At 44.1% G+C, this 15,181-nt stretch overlaps 1 protein-coding gene across 1 annotated transcript; it reads right to left on the bottom strand.

Moving 5' to 3' along the window:
- Nucleotides 1-10,936: 10,936 nt before the first annotated feature.
- LOC136485439 (disease resistance protein RGA4-like) lies at nucleotides 10,937-14,588 on the bottom strand. The gene is made up of 2 exons (XM_066482319.1): nucleotides 13,543-14,588; nucleotides 10,937-13,126 (listed from the first exon to the last, which is right to left on the bottom strand). Exons 1-2 carry the CDS (start codon nucleotides 14,340-14,342, stop codon nucleotides 10,957-10,959), a joined length of 2,970 nt encoding a protein of 989 aa, XP_066338416.1. The 5' UTR covers nucleotides 14,343-14,588; the 3' UTR covers nucleotides 10,937-10,956.
- Nucleotides 14,589-15,181: the final 593 nt, after the last annotated feature.

Genomic DNA, 15,181 nt, shown 5'->3' with positions numbered 1-15,181 from the left:
CCCCGCCTGCTTGAAGGAAACAAATCGATCACCTGAGGCCACATGCATGGAAGGAAACAATAATCATGCATGGCAGGGAAATCAATCATGCATGGAAAGAAAACAAATAATCAGGTACTGGAAGGAAAACATTAATCATGCATGGAAGGAAACAATCTGCATGGAAGGAAACATATATCATGCCCCCCCCTCCATGGAAATGAAAAGTCAATCATGTATGGAAGGAAACAATAATCATTTACTCTTTTTCAAATAGTGGTCATCATTTCGGAGCCCTTCATGCAGTTTAATAATGGCTGAGGAGCTAGGCTGCGAGAACTTACTCTTAATTGGGTTGCGAGCATAAGGATGTAGCACTTCAATGGGTGTCTTGGTTGAGTTCTACAATATGCCAAAAATTGATGGTGCTGATAAGATTGACAATCTTGATAACTCTGCCGTACCTTTCTTTTTTTTCAAAAAAAAGGAGGACAAATGCTACTTATGGTCGAATCCAGTGTTCTTAATTTGTTGTTTTGATTTGATGCCCACAGCCCACATGTTAACTTTTAGAGGTGTTTGTAAGAATCAAAAGGAGTTGGCCTAATGTCAATCATTCGTGTCGTCTTTTTCATTCTTTATATTTATACTAGGTAGCGTGCCCCGTGCGTTGCTATGTGATAACTAACAATTTATACTAAAAACACACGGATCGCACGATAGGATAACAATACTGTAAAAATTAAATACCAACGTTAAAGTAACATGTAACCCAAAAAACAAAGTTTATGAATTAACACAGTCACGGAGTGCGCGGCGTCGCAGACTCACAAACTCTACTTATAGACCTTTTCGTGATGCGGCTAAGATAATATTTTATATTGGCAGGAAGAAATCTCCGATATCCATTTCTTTCATTGTAATTCATTTATCTGGACAATGTTTGAGGTGAGAGCACGGTTACAGTTTTAGTAGCTTGTGATATTATCCGAAGCTATGAGATTATTGATGTCTTGCAATGATTCTTTCATTAATTTAGTTTTCTATCTATGTTTAATTATTTATTCAGTCTATTTTATAGGCACGCCGGTAGATAATGGATGACAAAATTCAAGCATCCATAATTTATCTCTTTGACTTTGAACATGAGTTTTGTTTTTATTTTTTAATTGATATATTTGTTTCTTTTGTTTTTACCGTAGCGTTAGCACGGGCATGCATGAAAAACGAAGATGTCTTTATTACTGTAGAAATCTTTCAAGAAGATCATGCATAGAGTAGTCTTGTATTGAATATTATATATATACAATCACCTAAATATTCTAATTAAACTATAAAATTTTGAATTAGGATACGAGGTAAGGACATGCAAACAGATATTTCAAAACTACCTGTAGAGTCCAAAGAACTTAATAAATAAATCCTTGTAGAGGCAATGCAAATTCTCTCTAATCTTTTATTTGGTGTAGTTAATGTTATCATAGTACCCGCATATATTCATGGGAAATAAATCGTGGACAAACGTGGATATTTTTGGTGCGACATTCCAACATGGTTCCATCGTCTTGCCAATATCCTTGAGACAGATCACATAAAGAATGAGAGTCCCTCTATGAGATTGCCTCACAAGAGACTCAAACTTATATCTGATCATGGTAATGTTGAATTGCTTTGCATCAAACGCATCGACAATGATAACGGGGACATATGTTTTAGTATGCATAGTGGAGGAAAACTCAACCTGAGCCTTCTCAGCAGCTTTTCTGAGCCTTGCAGTGCTAACTTGTCCTTACTTCAGATAATCCAGAGGTGCCACCACAAATTATGCACCACTAAGAAAAGTGTCACCATTGGTTGCCTTGACCTAAAAAATATGTCGAAATTAAGAATTACAACACCTAATTCAACATCTTGGAACAGACACTCAAGTGGATATCTTATTCTACAATATATGTCTGTGTGGATGTAACACCCTAAAATTGCCTCTTTTGGAAAATATGTTTAAAATAATTTAATTCTGTATTTTGTGCTCATGAAATGTAGGAAAAAAAATAAAATAAATTTCTCATGAATTTTAAAATTTATGTAAAGTAGCAACATGTATGTGCATACATGCTGCTGCATCATTTTTATTTTTGTAATGAGTGGTTTGTGATTAAAAACTCAAAAGGATTAAAAAAAGATTATTTGAAAACGAATATGAAAAATTTGATTCAGAAAAAAAAGGAATTCATTTCCTCTCTCCTTCACTTTCTTTCAATTCGGCCTGCTGGTCATTCCTGCCCCGCCGGCCTGGCCTGGCCTGCTGGCCCATTTCTTTCCCCGCCAGGCCAGCTCCGCTCCTCCCTTGCGCACCACGCCAGCCCAGCAAGGCGCTGACCCAGCTTGGGCCAGGCAACCGCAGCCGCGCTGCCCGCCTCAACTGCCGTCGTGCCACTGCCGCTGACAGCTCGGCGCCACGAGTCAGCGCCATCCCCCACCTCTGCCCCGCGCCCGGTCAGCCAGTCATGGCCGCAACTGCTGCGCCCACGTCCCGCGGTGTGGGAGCGCCCCTTCCCCGCGCCCCTGCCTCTACAAAAAGGAAGCCCCGCTCGAGCCACTTCCCCTGCTGCCCTCCCCGCTCCCTCTCGCGTTCCCCTGTGCACGAGGAAGCCGCACGCGCATCACCGGGATCCGCCATCCGCCCCTCCGCGCGAACAGCCATCCCCGAGCCGCCTCCGTCTCCATTTTTTTCCCGTGGTGAGATTCGTCGTGCCCTCCTCTCCTTCCCCGACCGTTTCCTTTGGCAATTGGTGCCTTGTATGGCCGTTTTCAGGTGCACCGGCAAGCTCCTCCTCGCTGCCGGTCATGCCGGGCGCCGTGGCGAGCCATCCCCCGGCCGTGTTTTGTCACGGGGTGAACTCGCCATCTTCCCCGCGTCTTCCTCGTGGCCTCAGTTGGGCACACCGTGGCCCGTAGGACGAGTTTCCCGCACACCGGCGAGCTCCACGTCGCCGGCAATGGCAGCCCCGCCGCGGAAGCTACTGTTCCGGCCGTCATCTCCTTCTCTCTCATTTCCCTGATCTAATCTAAGCCGATCATCCTTGATCCAACGGCTCTCAGTGGCCGATACCCTCTCGCATGTAAATTTGCTAAAGAGTCCCTCGCTTTCGGATGAATTGAACCCGCCATCCCTAGCGTAGTTTCCAGAGTACGCTTTCTCGTTTTGAAAACGTAAAGTACGCTATTTTAGTCCAAAATACGTTTTTAGTATTTACAGAAATGCCACTAGATTTGTTTTGCTCATAAAAACTTCGTTTTAGCTCCGAATTGATCCGTTCAAATTGTGTTAGCTTTGTAATTTCATAATCTATGTGTTAGTACCACTGTTAATCAATTTTGCAACTTTTAAATTTCATGGTTAGGTTTAATTAAATAAAGTGCTATAGGAAACCCCGTTTAATTCATAACTTTCGCGTTTTAGTTCCGATTTTCATGAACTTCGCGTTGACATGATCGTAGCGAGACGTAGATTATTTTCATAAACATTTTATCTTGTTTTCTATACTGTTGGTGTACTATTCTAATTGTAGGATTGTTTGCTTTGCATGAATGTTCCTGGAATGTTGTGTGTTGCTGTGTTGGTCGTGTTCAGACGGTGAGGAGAACGTTGGAGATCAAGAGTTCTTCGACGACCAGTAGGACCAGCAAGAGTTTGTGAACCAAGGCAAGTATAGCATGGGCCTACCTTGATGTCCTATTCACTTTAATCATTTACTCATGTGCATGTGTCTATCTTTGATAACCATAAGGACACCCTAGTCATTTGATGACATGTTTTCCTTGACTCCTTTGGGTTAATTGCATTTGGGTAGATTGCTAGTACTCTAACTGAACATGATCTATACAATGGTTAATGGTTCTATGGAACTAAAGGTAAAACATGCTTTATAACAACTGATCCATAGGGCGAAGGAGCAAATGGCTTTCGATCATGTTGCTCTCGGCCCTCCATAAAGACTTATCTGTTGGCAAAAGCTGGGACTGACAGTGCAACCGTGAGAGTCATATGGCTCTAACTTTAGCTCAGTAATAGGACCTTTTCTAGCTTGATAGAGGTTACCTTTATGACGCAAAAGGGGCTTGCCACATTGGGTATATGGCTGCCCCTGTTCCTGTGTGTATAGCCGCGATGGATATGTGCCATAGGAAAGGGGGGGTTCCTACATCTGCCTGCCGAGAAAACCTAGTGGCCCTAACTTGTTAGAGAAACCTATGAAATGGCTTCATAGTGTACCCTTCCCGCTCACCTTGGCAGTGACATGGGAGTAATTAACCCGAGCATATGGGAATCACGACTCGCGGTGAATGTGCACCACCTCTGCAGAGGGTTACAAACTGTTATAACAGCCGTGCTCGCGGTCACGAGTGGCCCGAAAAACTCACAGAATAATTGGTTACTCAATGTGGTTCATTTATGATGGTATACGATGATAATATGATGCAAATGATTCTGATATATGATTATGTGGGTTTAAATAGGAGTTTAAGCATAATTTGATAATACTTGATAATAAAATCCTGACTTACTAAAAGTGCTAACTGCAGTAAATCAGTGTCATCATTTTTGAGCTACATAACCCCATGTTATCTTGTTAAGTACGGGAAGTACTTACTCTTGTTTACTTTCTTTATTTGGATAAAAATCCCGGATGGGTAACAGATGACAACTGGTATGAGGAATTTCCTGAGGATTATTAGACTTGTGGTCAACCAGTTGACCTTCCCTGTGATGGTGTTCCACGAAAGAGAGTTATCTTTTATTTTCCGCTGTGATGTATAAGACTAAGTTATGTTATTATCGTGATGTAAGATACACTGTGATGATACTCTTTTATAATTTGTCAGCTTGTGTGTGTGATTGATCCCTAGGCACACATGAGTTAGTGCATTCAATTTTATCCTTAAAACTAGGTGTGATAGTGGAATAGTCTTAAAGCCACACATATTTATACGGTGAGTATAACATACTTTGTTTTAAAATTTTATGAGAGATTTTTAAGACACGTAGTATTATCTATGTGACAGGCACTAATATTTACATATATACTCGAACCTGTGTGTACAGGATTATATGGAGATGCAGCGGAACTTATTCATGGATTTATTGGCGCATGAAAGAAATGGATATCGGAGAATTCTTTCTGCCGATATAAAATATTATCTTAGCCATATCACGAAAAAGTCTATACAATAGAGTTTGTGAGCCTGCGACGCCGCGCTCTCTGTGACTGTGTTAATTTCATGAACTTTGCTTTTTGAATTAAATGTCACTTTAACGTCGGTATTTAATTTAACAGAATTGTTGTTATGTAGAACCGCATGGGCACGCTACCTAGTATAGTGTAAACAAAGAGAGATGATAAAAGTTTTAGAAAATAAAATTAGTTTCATGGGAATAAAACTTGTTTGCATGGTTTCTAACACACGAGAGTCTTCTAAGAACACGTTTATGAAACCCCACCGAGACTTGCCTAATCGAGGACTGGATGAGTAGTTGTTGGTCTTTTTCTTTTTCTTTTTCAAAAAAGGAATTCATATATATAGTTTTTCTAGAAAGACACTCAATAGAGTGTCTCAACAATAGCTCGTACAAAATTACAACTTGACACAGAATGACCTCTAAAAAAATAAAAGTACATTAAAGATCAAGCCAGTCATCTTCTTCCTTTGATCGTCCGTTGCCTGTCAAAGATTGAAAAGCGCACTGAAGAGACAGCAAAGGAAATTGACCCCTACAATCACCATCGCCATACAAGGCTTTGAAGACTGACAACGAGATCTAGATCCACTGAAAGAACATCGGCCAGAGATACCCTTCAAGGAACACAGGCTTACAATCCTTCATCATCAGATCAGAGTATTGGAGATGCCAAACTTTACAATAGAAGAAACCAAAAGAAGAGGTCAAAGTCACCGTGAAGAGAGCCAGTTGACTGCTTCCCCTAATAAACACTCCAAGATCTGAAGAAAACCAACATACCAAATTCTCATTGTCCTTCGTCAACACCAGATCGAACATCGAAGAGGTAGGGAAAGACCAGAGAGACATTATTCTAACGCTTCATCGTCGCCACCACTTTGTCGATGATGCCAGGAACCAAACCTTAGAAGAACAAAGATCAATAAAAGACTAAAAACTACGAAGGGATCGGGTCCCCACTCTTCTGGACACCGGCATGGTCGGATTCATATATATTAGTACTACTAACAGGATCACAGTACGTACTTGGTCCTGCCTTTTTTTTAGGTAATCTGCTTTTTTATTGAAGAACCGGATTGATATTGCTTCTAATAATAGGGACTAGCTAGCTATAGTAGGTAAAGTCAAATGTGCCTTTAAGGGAATGTGCTTTGAGCACATCTAATTTGCATTGAGATGTGTGTGCACACACTTCTCAGTGCGAATCCAAAGGTGGATGTGCTCAGAGCACATGCCCTTAAGAGAGAAAAAAACCACCTTCAGCTATAGTACTATGCATTAAGATGTGTGTGCGCATTTCTCAATGTGAATCCAAGGGCGGATGTGCTCAGAGCACATGCCCTTAAGGGAAAAAAACTGCCTTCAGCTATAGTACAGTGGTAGGTGCCTTAGGCCTTGTTTAAATGTAGGGGCTAAAGTTTAGGGGTGTCACTTTGGGTGTCACATCGGGGTGTCACATGGGAGTGTTCGAATAATAATAAAAAAATAAATTACAGAAGTCATCAGTACTCCGCGAGACGAATTTATGAAGCCTAATTAATCCGGCATAAGCACATGGTACTATAGTTTTACTGTAGCACCGCGTTGTCAAATCTTGGACTAATTAGGTTTAAAATTTTGTCTCGTAAATTAGTCATAATCTATACGATTAATTATTTTTTTAGTCTATATTTAATACTCTATGCACGTGTCAAATATTCGATAGAATAGGAACTAAACTTTAGAGAAGGAACTAAACACGGCCTTAATTCTGAGAAGCAGGTGCAGAATACATCAATGCCAAACCAGGCACGAAATAGATGTCCTACAACCCATGTACTCCATGAGACGCCCTAGTCGAAGGCGGCCTCAGCCCTCAGGCCTTGACGTCAGCAACTTTTTCCTACTATATAAAATGCTTGTATCCTGATTTCCAAATGGATCGTCACGCTGAATCATATATATATATCGCCGGCACCACGCCTCATCTACTAGTTCGCCATGCATCATGCAAGTGGTGGAACAAAGTTCGATCTCAAACCCTCTGTCTAGTAGACAAGAGCAGGAAGAAGACGAATCGCTGTATGTCACCGTGTGGGCCTTGTGTCATTCATGCAATCAAGCTTTGGGCTTTGTTTTCGCAAGAAGAAGGACACGCAAACATCAAGAATTCAAGATTAAAGAAGAAGAAGAAGAAGATAAGAGAGAGAGAGAGAGAGAAATGCTACAAGGGGGCTTACGGTCGAGACAGTTGGATTTTGGAGTTGGAATGGGCCTATATTTAAATGCAGCTTGGTTTCGTATAAACACCGAAGGTTATGGACCCTCTCGTTTTGTTTTTTTCTCTTTTTTTTGAGCAAACCCTCTCGTTTTGTTGGGGCCGGAGAAGCACAAGAGCAAAATGCGGCCCAGCCCATCCGCTCCCGACAGCGGTCACAAGCCACGCGCGTGGGGGCGTATCCCCTGGCCCCTGCACGCCGTCGCAGAATCTCGACAGTTGGCGGCCGCGTTCATTGCCTTGGATCTCCACAATCCACGCGCGGCGGTTACTGTACTGGACACAGTGACGTCAGCAAAATGAGGAGGTTTGGCATTTCTTTGAAATTTCTCCATTCCAAGCCAGGCCTCAGGTTATCCTGTTCTCTCCCTCTCTCTCGGCTTCATCACAACATAAAGAAGAAAGTTCACGCTACACTCGCCAATCTGGACTCAGGGTGGGTACATTTTAACCGAAGATCGAACACCGAACCGAACCGAACCGAACCGAAACCGAATCGAAATACCGATTTTTCGGTTCGGTTTCGGTTTTTGCATTTTGGAACATCGGTTGTCGGTTTCAGCTTCGGTTTCCAGGTGGAACTGAACCGAAACACCGTGAAAACGAAATCCCAAAGCGTCCAGGTGTCAGTACACGCGAACACGCCACCCCCTCCCAGGTTCCCACGTATCCCAGCAACCCAGCCCAACCCACGGCCCAGCTGCTCGCATGCGTCCCTGAAAAGAGAAGTAGAGAACAACATCGTCCTCCACGACCCACTCTCACTAGGTCGTTCTTCTCCCGTCCAAGTTGCAAACCCTAGCAGCCGATGCTAACTATCCTCCTGGCGGCGGCGCGGAGCAGCCGCGACCCCACGACAACGTGAGCAGGGGCGCGCGTGGCGGCGGCGGCTACTAGCGACGCGGACAGGGAGCAGCGCGCGGGCGGCAGCTGCGTGCTGCAGCGGGGCGCGGTCCACAGCGGCGAGCTACCCTAGGCGGCACCGAGCAGGTAGCGGCGCGGCATCGAGCGGCTCGGGCAGCGGTGGCGGCGACTGCAACCAGCGAGATTCGGTTAGTACGGTTTAAACCGAAAAACCGATGTAGAAAACCGACACCGAATTCGTCGGATTCCTGTTCTTAGGTGAACCGATCGGTTTTGGATTCTTGAGAACCGAAGTTTTGCCAAACCGAACCGAAATATTGGTTTAAACATGCCCAGTCTGAATCTGGACCCAGAATCCAGTATTTGGGCTTCTGGTTCCATTTGGGCCGGGCTTGCAGTTCCTCTTGGGCCGGTCGTGAGGTCCAGCAGCTTCTGGCCTATTGCTTGGTGCCGAGTCCTCGTTTCCGAAGGAACAGTAACCAAAGGCAGACAACATACATTCTGCAGCTGAATCAGATAACCAGATTTGTCACGCCTCACAAACAATCTTTCATTGATATAAGAGACAGTTCGTCGGTGTACACTAATGCAGCATAAACACTGATCGAGGACAATTGCAATGCTGAGGGTGGTTAATAAAGTTTGATAAGCAGTCGCCAATGGGAATTCTGAAAACACTGAAATAGTCACAATGACAGAGCAAAGGAGGACCAAAAAATAAAGAAAAAGAAGAACACATAAAGCACTTTATGCAGTTCACGTGCCCAGGCATTTCGCTGAAGTCAGTACCATAGCTTTTTTTTTTTTGAGTGGATGAAGTCAGTACCATAGCTAGCATCGATGCTTGTGCACTTCGCTTGCATGCTAGGGCCCAGCCTCGGACACATTTCTATCAGCCCTGCCCATTTCAATGCAGCTTGGGCTACCCGTTTTGTAAACACTGAACGTGATGGACCCTCTCGTTTTCATTGGGCTGCAGAAGTGCAAGAGAAATGAATTCGGCAGCGGTCACCACCAGCCTGGGGCATCGCCGGCGGATCCAGTGCCCGCCGTCGCAGATCCTCCACAGCCAGCGGTGGCGTCCATTGCCTTCGATCTCCACTTCCTGTCGGCGCCGCGTGGACATGCCAGCGCGCCACTCCACAGCTGACACGTTCACCTCCACACTCCAGGCCCGCCTGCCGGCCACGCACTGCCTCTGCCTTCCGACGCGCTTGCCCTGCCATCCCAAGCGCGGATCGGCGAGCGCAGAGAACAGAGCGTGCCTGTTTTTCTGCAGGAAACAGAAACACTACTGCAAACAACAACATTTCGGCCTGCTACTGGCTACAGTACATCGCAGAAAGTGAAACTACGCAGCCCGTGCTCAACATTCAGTCAAATGGATGGAGCGTCCTGATGTACAGCAGCCAATTGCCAACATTTTGGCTCTCTGTTTCGTAACCAAGGTACCAATGATCACATACATCTGTTGCCAGCAGCGGGAAGAGCACAGACAGAATCCGTGTCACGCACGGAGCAGACAGCAGAGAATGGCATCAAACTCCAGTTCATGAAATATTTGTAGATTAGCATTTGGTCCAAGCTGAATAGTACATAAAGGATCAAGTTTATGTAGGTGCCTCAAGTGCAGAATACGGTACGAGTACAGGAAGCAGCCAAGCAGGAACATCGTCTTTTACAAACAAGTGAAACACTGAATCGACAAGGCTGAAACTGAAATGGAACATGACTACCATCTGCGTGTTCTGATGGACTTATTTTTTAGATGGTACATATAACGGCTCAACAAACCTCATAATATAACCACACATAAATAGCAAACAGAGCACAAATAGTCTTCGCAGCAACCGTATGGCATACATACACTGCTGCTCTGAAACGAGGTAAAGCAGCAACGAATGGCCGTCGAACCAGAAACTTTGCTTCACGAGATGCTCTCCGAAACTTGATCATTTATGCTGCAGAGTTTAAATGGACATCACTATATCAGTTCTCAACATTCGGATGTAACTGTTAGAGGTGAATGGTAAATAAATGTCCTGCTGCTAACCGAAAATAACTACGACATGAGGAAGACCAACAAATTGCCTCTTTTTTTTTTGGAAGTTTTAGGCAAGAACCTCAACCAGATTTGGTTTGTGAATAGAAACTAGGGGATGCAGCACTGTCACAGATATTTATGCAAAGGGGGTGAAGATTGATACACAGTGATCTTATCTTACTAGTACTAGTACTAATTGGACACTATAAAAGAGGCTCAAGTTAATCCATATGAGATGTTTTGGACAACAGTGAATTTTAGAAATTCTCAAAATATCAGAAAGATTTGGCCATCAACTAGTAACACTAATAATAATTAATTAAGAGTGTACTCTATTGCCTAAAAATGTCTCTGTTTTGATAAAATCTGAAAGAAGTATTTTTAATAAAAGGTATAATAAGCATTAGAGGTTTAACGTAGTGCCTCTAACTAGTAACAGTAAGGATGTAGTAATAACGAACTTCTAATGGTATGTCTCTTAAAGTTTTTAGCCACGTATTGATAAAGTACTGTAACACTAATAAACTGCATCAGTTATAGATGAACTGACCAGAGTGCTGCTAGCCATGATCAGGACACCACCCTTGAAGAAGGTGGCATGTCAATGTCCATCTCCATCGCAGCACTGCAGAGCTCGGTGGACGCTGGAGAGGGGTTTGCAACTATTGCTTCTTTCAAAGAATTGTCGTCTTCTCGTTTTACATGCTTCGAATCAGAAGAACTGGGTTTGTCAACTGAATTTGATTCGACCCTTGAGATCGAACGTTTCCCTCGCATGGTGGAGGAGCCAGTCGCAGGTACTGTTCTCTCCGTGGCAACATATTTCACCATAGACCCCGTGCCATTCAGATCAACACTTTTCAGATACAAAACTCTTGGTCTCTTTGGATGCTTCTTAGCTGCATCCTCCCAATCAGTTTTTGTTTCCTGCTTAACCTCAGAGTCAAGTGCAATTTCCTGGAGAATTTTGTGCCATTTGATTTCGATGCCAGATAGCCCATCTAAACCATGATTGAGAAGCCGAAGTGAGAGGAGATTCGGCAAAGCTCCTTCGTCAATCTTGGGGAGGCTTGCACATTGAACAAGGCATAGGCGTAGCAGTCCTGGAAAATCGTCACTTGTGATGACGAAGCCTTCAAGACTGACTCCATCCAATCTGAGGGACTCCAAATCACTGAGCTTGCGCAGGTCTGATAGGTCTTTTTCCGTCAGATCATTAGTCGACGAAAGGCACAACTCCCTGAGACTCCACAACACCGTAGTAAACTGAACCAGTCCCCTCAGCTCTCCATGTAGTTTCAGGGACCTGAGGTTACCATATGCTAGAGAACGCAGGATCCTTGCTGAAAAATTCCCAATATCTAATGACAGAGAGCGAACACAAACACCTGTGTCCAAGTCAGCCTGCACGAAGTTTTCAATAGCCACCAAAAGGCCATCAAGGCCCTCATCAGTTGTCGAGTTGCAGCATATCTTAACCTTTTTCAATATCTTCATATAAAGCATTAACTTCGAAAACCCAGGGTTATTGTCTGTGACAAATCCTGCTAGCGTTTGCAGATTGCTTTTTTCAGGCACATACTTTTGTGGTTCACTTTTGTCCCAGTCCCTCTTATCAAGCTTGAACCTTCCCAACAGATGAGCTAGGTGGGGCAGCTTGATGACTTCCACGGGTAATATGATAACTTTCTTTGTCTTCCTCATGTCGAGGGTCTCTAAGCAATGTAATTTCTCAATATGCTTCGGCAGTCTGCTTATTTTGTCCCCGACACTCAAGTATTTCAGATACCATAGCTTGTGTATGCCATCAAGATGTTTGTCCTCCAAATCCTTGCATTCTTCCAAATCCAAGACTCTCAGCAGCTGACACTTGGCAAAATACCCAGCAGCTTCACCTGCACTTCCATAGATCGTCAGAGAATGGGCACGGGATTTCTCTTCATCATCCCCATACTTGCTGTTTGGTGTGTTCTGAATAAAGAGGTGGCGGTAGTCTTTTCTTTCCTCGTTGTTGAAAGATGTAATGAACTTAGAAGACATGGACATGTACAGCAGGAACTCGTGGAAGATGCTATGAGCTCTGCAAGTCTTCACATTTGCATTCTTGCTTGTATCAATTGGCCAAATGGTACTCTGGTCAACTAGTTTCTTGAAGTTATCTTCTGCAACAACTAGAGTGCTGCGTGAATGATCATGCTTCACATATCCTTCAGCCGACCATCGCCTTATCAATCTGCTCCTGCTGATGTGACAACCATTTGGGAACACACAAACATAGAGTAAGCAGGTCTTGAGATTGAGAAAACCTTTTGGCAGGCATCTGTAGGTACTCATAAGAACCTTTTGCAGGTCCACGAAGGCATCATCCGTTGCCATACGAAAGCCTAGGTTGCTGCAGAGTTTCTCACAGACTGATTTGGTGATCCTATCTTCACTCTGCAAATAATTTGCCAAGGTAAGAAGAGCATGGGGGTGGCCATCACATTTATTCATGATTGACGTTGAGCTCCTCTCCAAATCAGGCGAATGCCCCTTCAATACAGCTTTCAGCAACTCCTTGGAATGCTTGTTACCTAGAGCTTCCATATTGTGCACATAACCGTTCCCACGGCTGCACACTTTAGCTACTCTCTGAATTGTTGTTGTCACAATTATTCTTCCTGTTGCCTTTTCAGGGAAGGCAGATTTGATACCGTCCCACCATGTTTGCTTCTTGATGTCATCAAGTACAATAAGGTACCTAGCAGATTGATTGATAAAATGAAATGTTAGTACAGTTATCATTCACTAGAATGAGGGGTCAATTTGGTACATTAGCCACTAATAATGGTGAGCTTGAAGGAAGCACATACACCATTGTAATTCAATCTGTTGCACACAGTGGCATATTAAATATTTTCTTTTGTTTATTAGGCACCCTAAAGGCCACTGTCTTATATATCATTGATTTATATACACAAAGAGTGGAGTAAAAAATAATAGAGACAACTGCTCCACTTTTTTTGTCAATAAATCGTAGGGGCCTCAGAAAAAAAGTAGAAATATTGTATCCAAGCTCTTCTTTAACACAGAACAAATGCAGGGTCACTTCTTTGCTAAGCCTGTGCTCCCATAAAAATAAATGGAATAAAGCTAAATGGAGAACAAAATCATTACCTCTTAGTTCCCTTCAGATACTCTGAGATCTTGGCCTGGAGCTGTTCAACGTCTAAGTCAGAGATCTTGTCTCCCTGGCCAAGCTTCTGAAGTAACTCCATGAGGAGTCCCTTGGCATCACACCTGTGCTTCGACGCCACAATCCAGGCTCGGTGACGGAATTTGCGGGTGACATCGGGGCAATCATATACTGCCTTCGCGAGCGTGGACTTTCCAGATCCACTGAACCCGACGATGGAGATCACGCTCAGCTGCTCCGGCTCGCCCTCCACATCCTTGGTCGCCCACTCGCAAATCTCTTGCTTGGACTCGTCGATGCCCACAGGTTCGATCTTTGTTTTGTATGTGTTCGCTGGGGGCGTCGAGGAGTGGGAGATTTGGCGGCCATTGATGTCCTTGTCGTGGTCGCTTCTCCGCTGTTTTGCATCCTTCAGCCTCTCCTTGAGTTTTTTTACCTTGGCATCTAAGAGTGGCTCGGTGGTGAATCCGAGGGCCTTATGGAGTGGGCTGCCATTTTTTTCAACAACGTGCCGCAGGATCCGATCGAGGAAGTCCTCGATTTCGAGTGCCAGATCATGCATCTCTTCCCTGTATTTGCCCATCACGGCACTCAAATCGACCTCTTCCGAAAGCTGGTCCTCCTCATCTCCGGCGATCATGAGAAGGTCTCTCCTGATGGATTCAATGTCATTATCGAAGTCCGACCAAAGTTCATAGCGCTTACCTATAAGCTTGATGACCACCGACACCACGTTGCTCGTCACAGCGCCCAGCAGACTGCCCACCAGGGGGGCCACCATGGCAGCAACGACACCTCCCTGCAACTTCAAGCCACTGGTTCATCAGCGGCCGGATCACTCTCGTGTGCGCCTCTCCATGCTTATGCTAGACCGCTGCCAACTCAGGGTAGCTCCAAGCGAGGAGGTGGCCGGATGAAAGATATATGATGAACCTAACGTTAGAAACCAGTTCCTGGCTAGCAATGAAAAACAGGTAGGTGTGTGTTCTTATTTTTTATTCCCAAAATGTTTGTTGGCCTTCAAATTCCTCGCCCCTAGCTGATTTTTTAGAAAAAGGAATAATTCCGGCCGCCCCTAGCTGATAGTTATACAGGGTATCTCTTCCATGGAAAGCACAAAGTAGTCAAAATGTCATTATGATACCTTTTTTTCAGCAAATTGGGCAGATGCTCTGCCTTTTCATTTCAGAAATGCTCTGCCTTTTCATTTAGTCGATAGCAAAAATACAATCTGAAATTTTACATGGACAGAGGAGGATGAGAAATAAGGAAAAAAAGTAGAAAGACCGACATCAACAGCAACAACTGTAGATACTGCAGCTCAAATGAGCAGACTCTTCTTTTGCGCGGACTCCTCTGTTGCTAGCCTTAGCGTCTGCATGTCATTCTGTATCGCTGCAGACAGTTGCTCATCATTGAGGGCTTTGTTGTCAAAAACACCCTATCAGAAATTTGGTTACCACGCAGGACACAGCCCCACTAAACAGCGAACGCTCACCCAATTCAAATCGGGCGAACGATCAGACAGCCCCCGCACTTTCCATTTCTAGCAAAAAAAAATATTTCAGGTCACAAAATTATATGCATAACTTCAACGTATAACTTATGTGTATTAACTTA

Source organism: Miscanthus floridulus, chromosome 10 (genome assembly GCF_019320115.1).
Source record: "Miscanthus floridulus cultivar M001 chromosome 10, ASM1932011v1, whole genome shotgun sequence".
Classification (NCBI taxonomy): domain Eukaryota; kingdom Viridiplantae; phylum Streptophyta; class Magnoliopsida; order Poales; family Poaceae; genus Miscanthus; species Miscanthus floridulus.
Note: the sequence above shows the minus strand (reverse complement) of the source record. Positions and strands in the feature narration are given on the sequence as shown.

Bases quoted from the DNA above. Each gene is read 5' to 3' on its own strand.
- LOC136485439 (XM_066482319.1), bottom strand. From the start codon at position 14,342: ATGGTGGCCCCCCTGGTGGGCAGTCTGCTGGGCGCTGTGACGAGCAAC. The intron at 13,127-13,542 runs GTAATGATTTTG...TCAATCTGCTAG, and splicing joins TATCTGAAGGGAACTAAGAG to GTACCTTATTGTACTTGATG.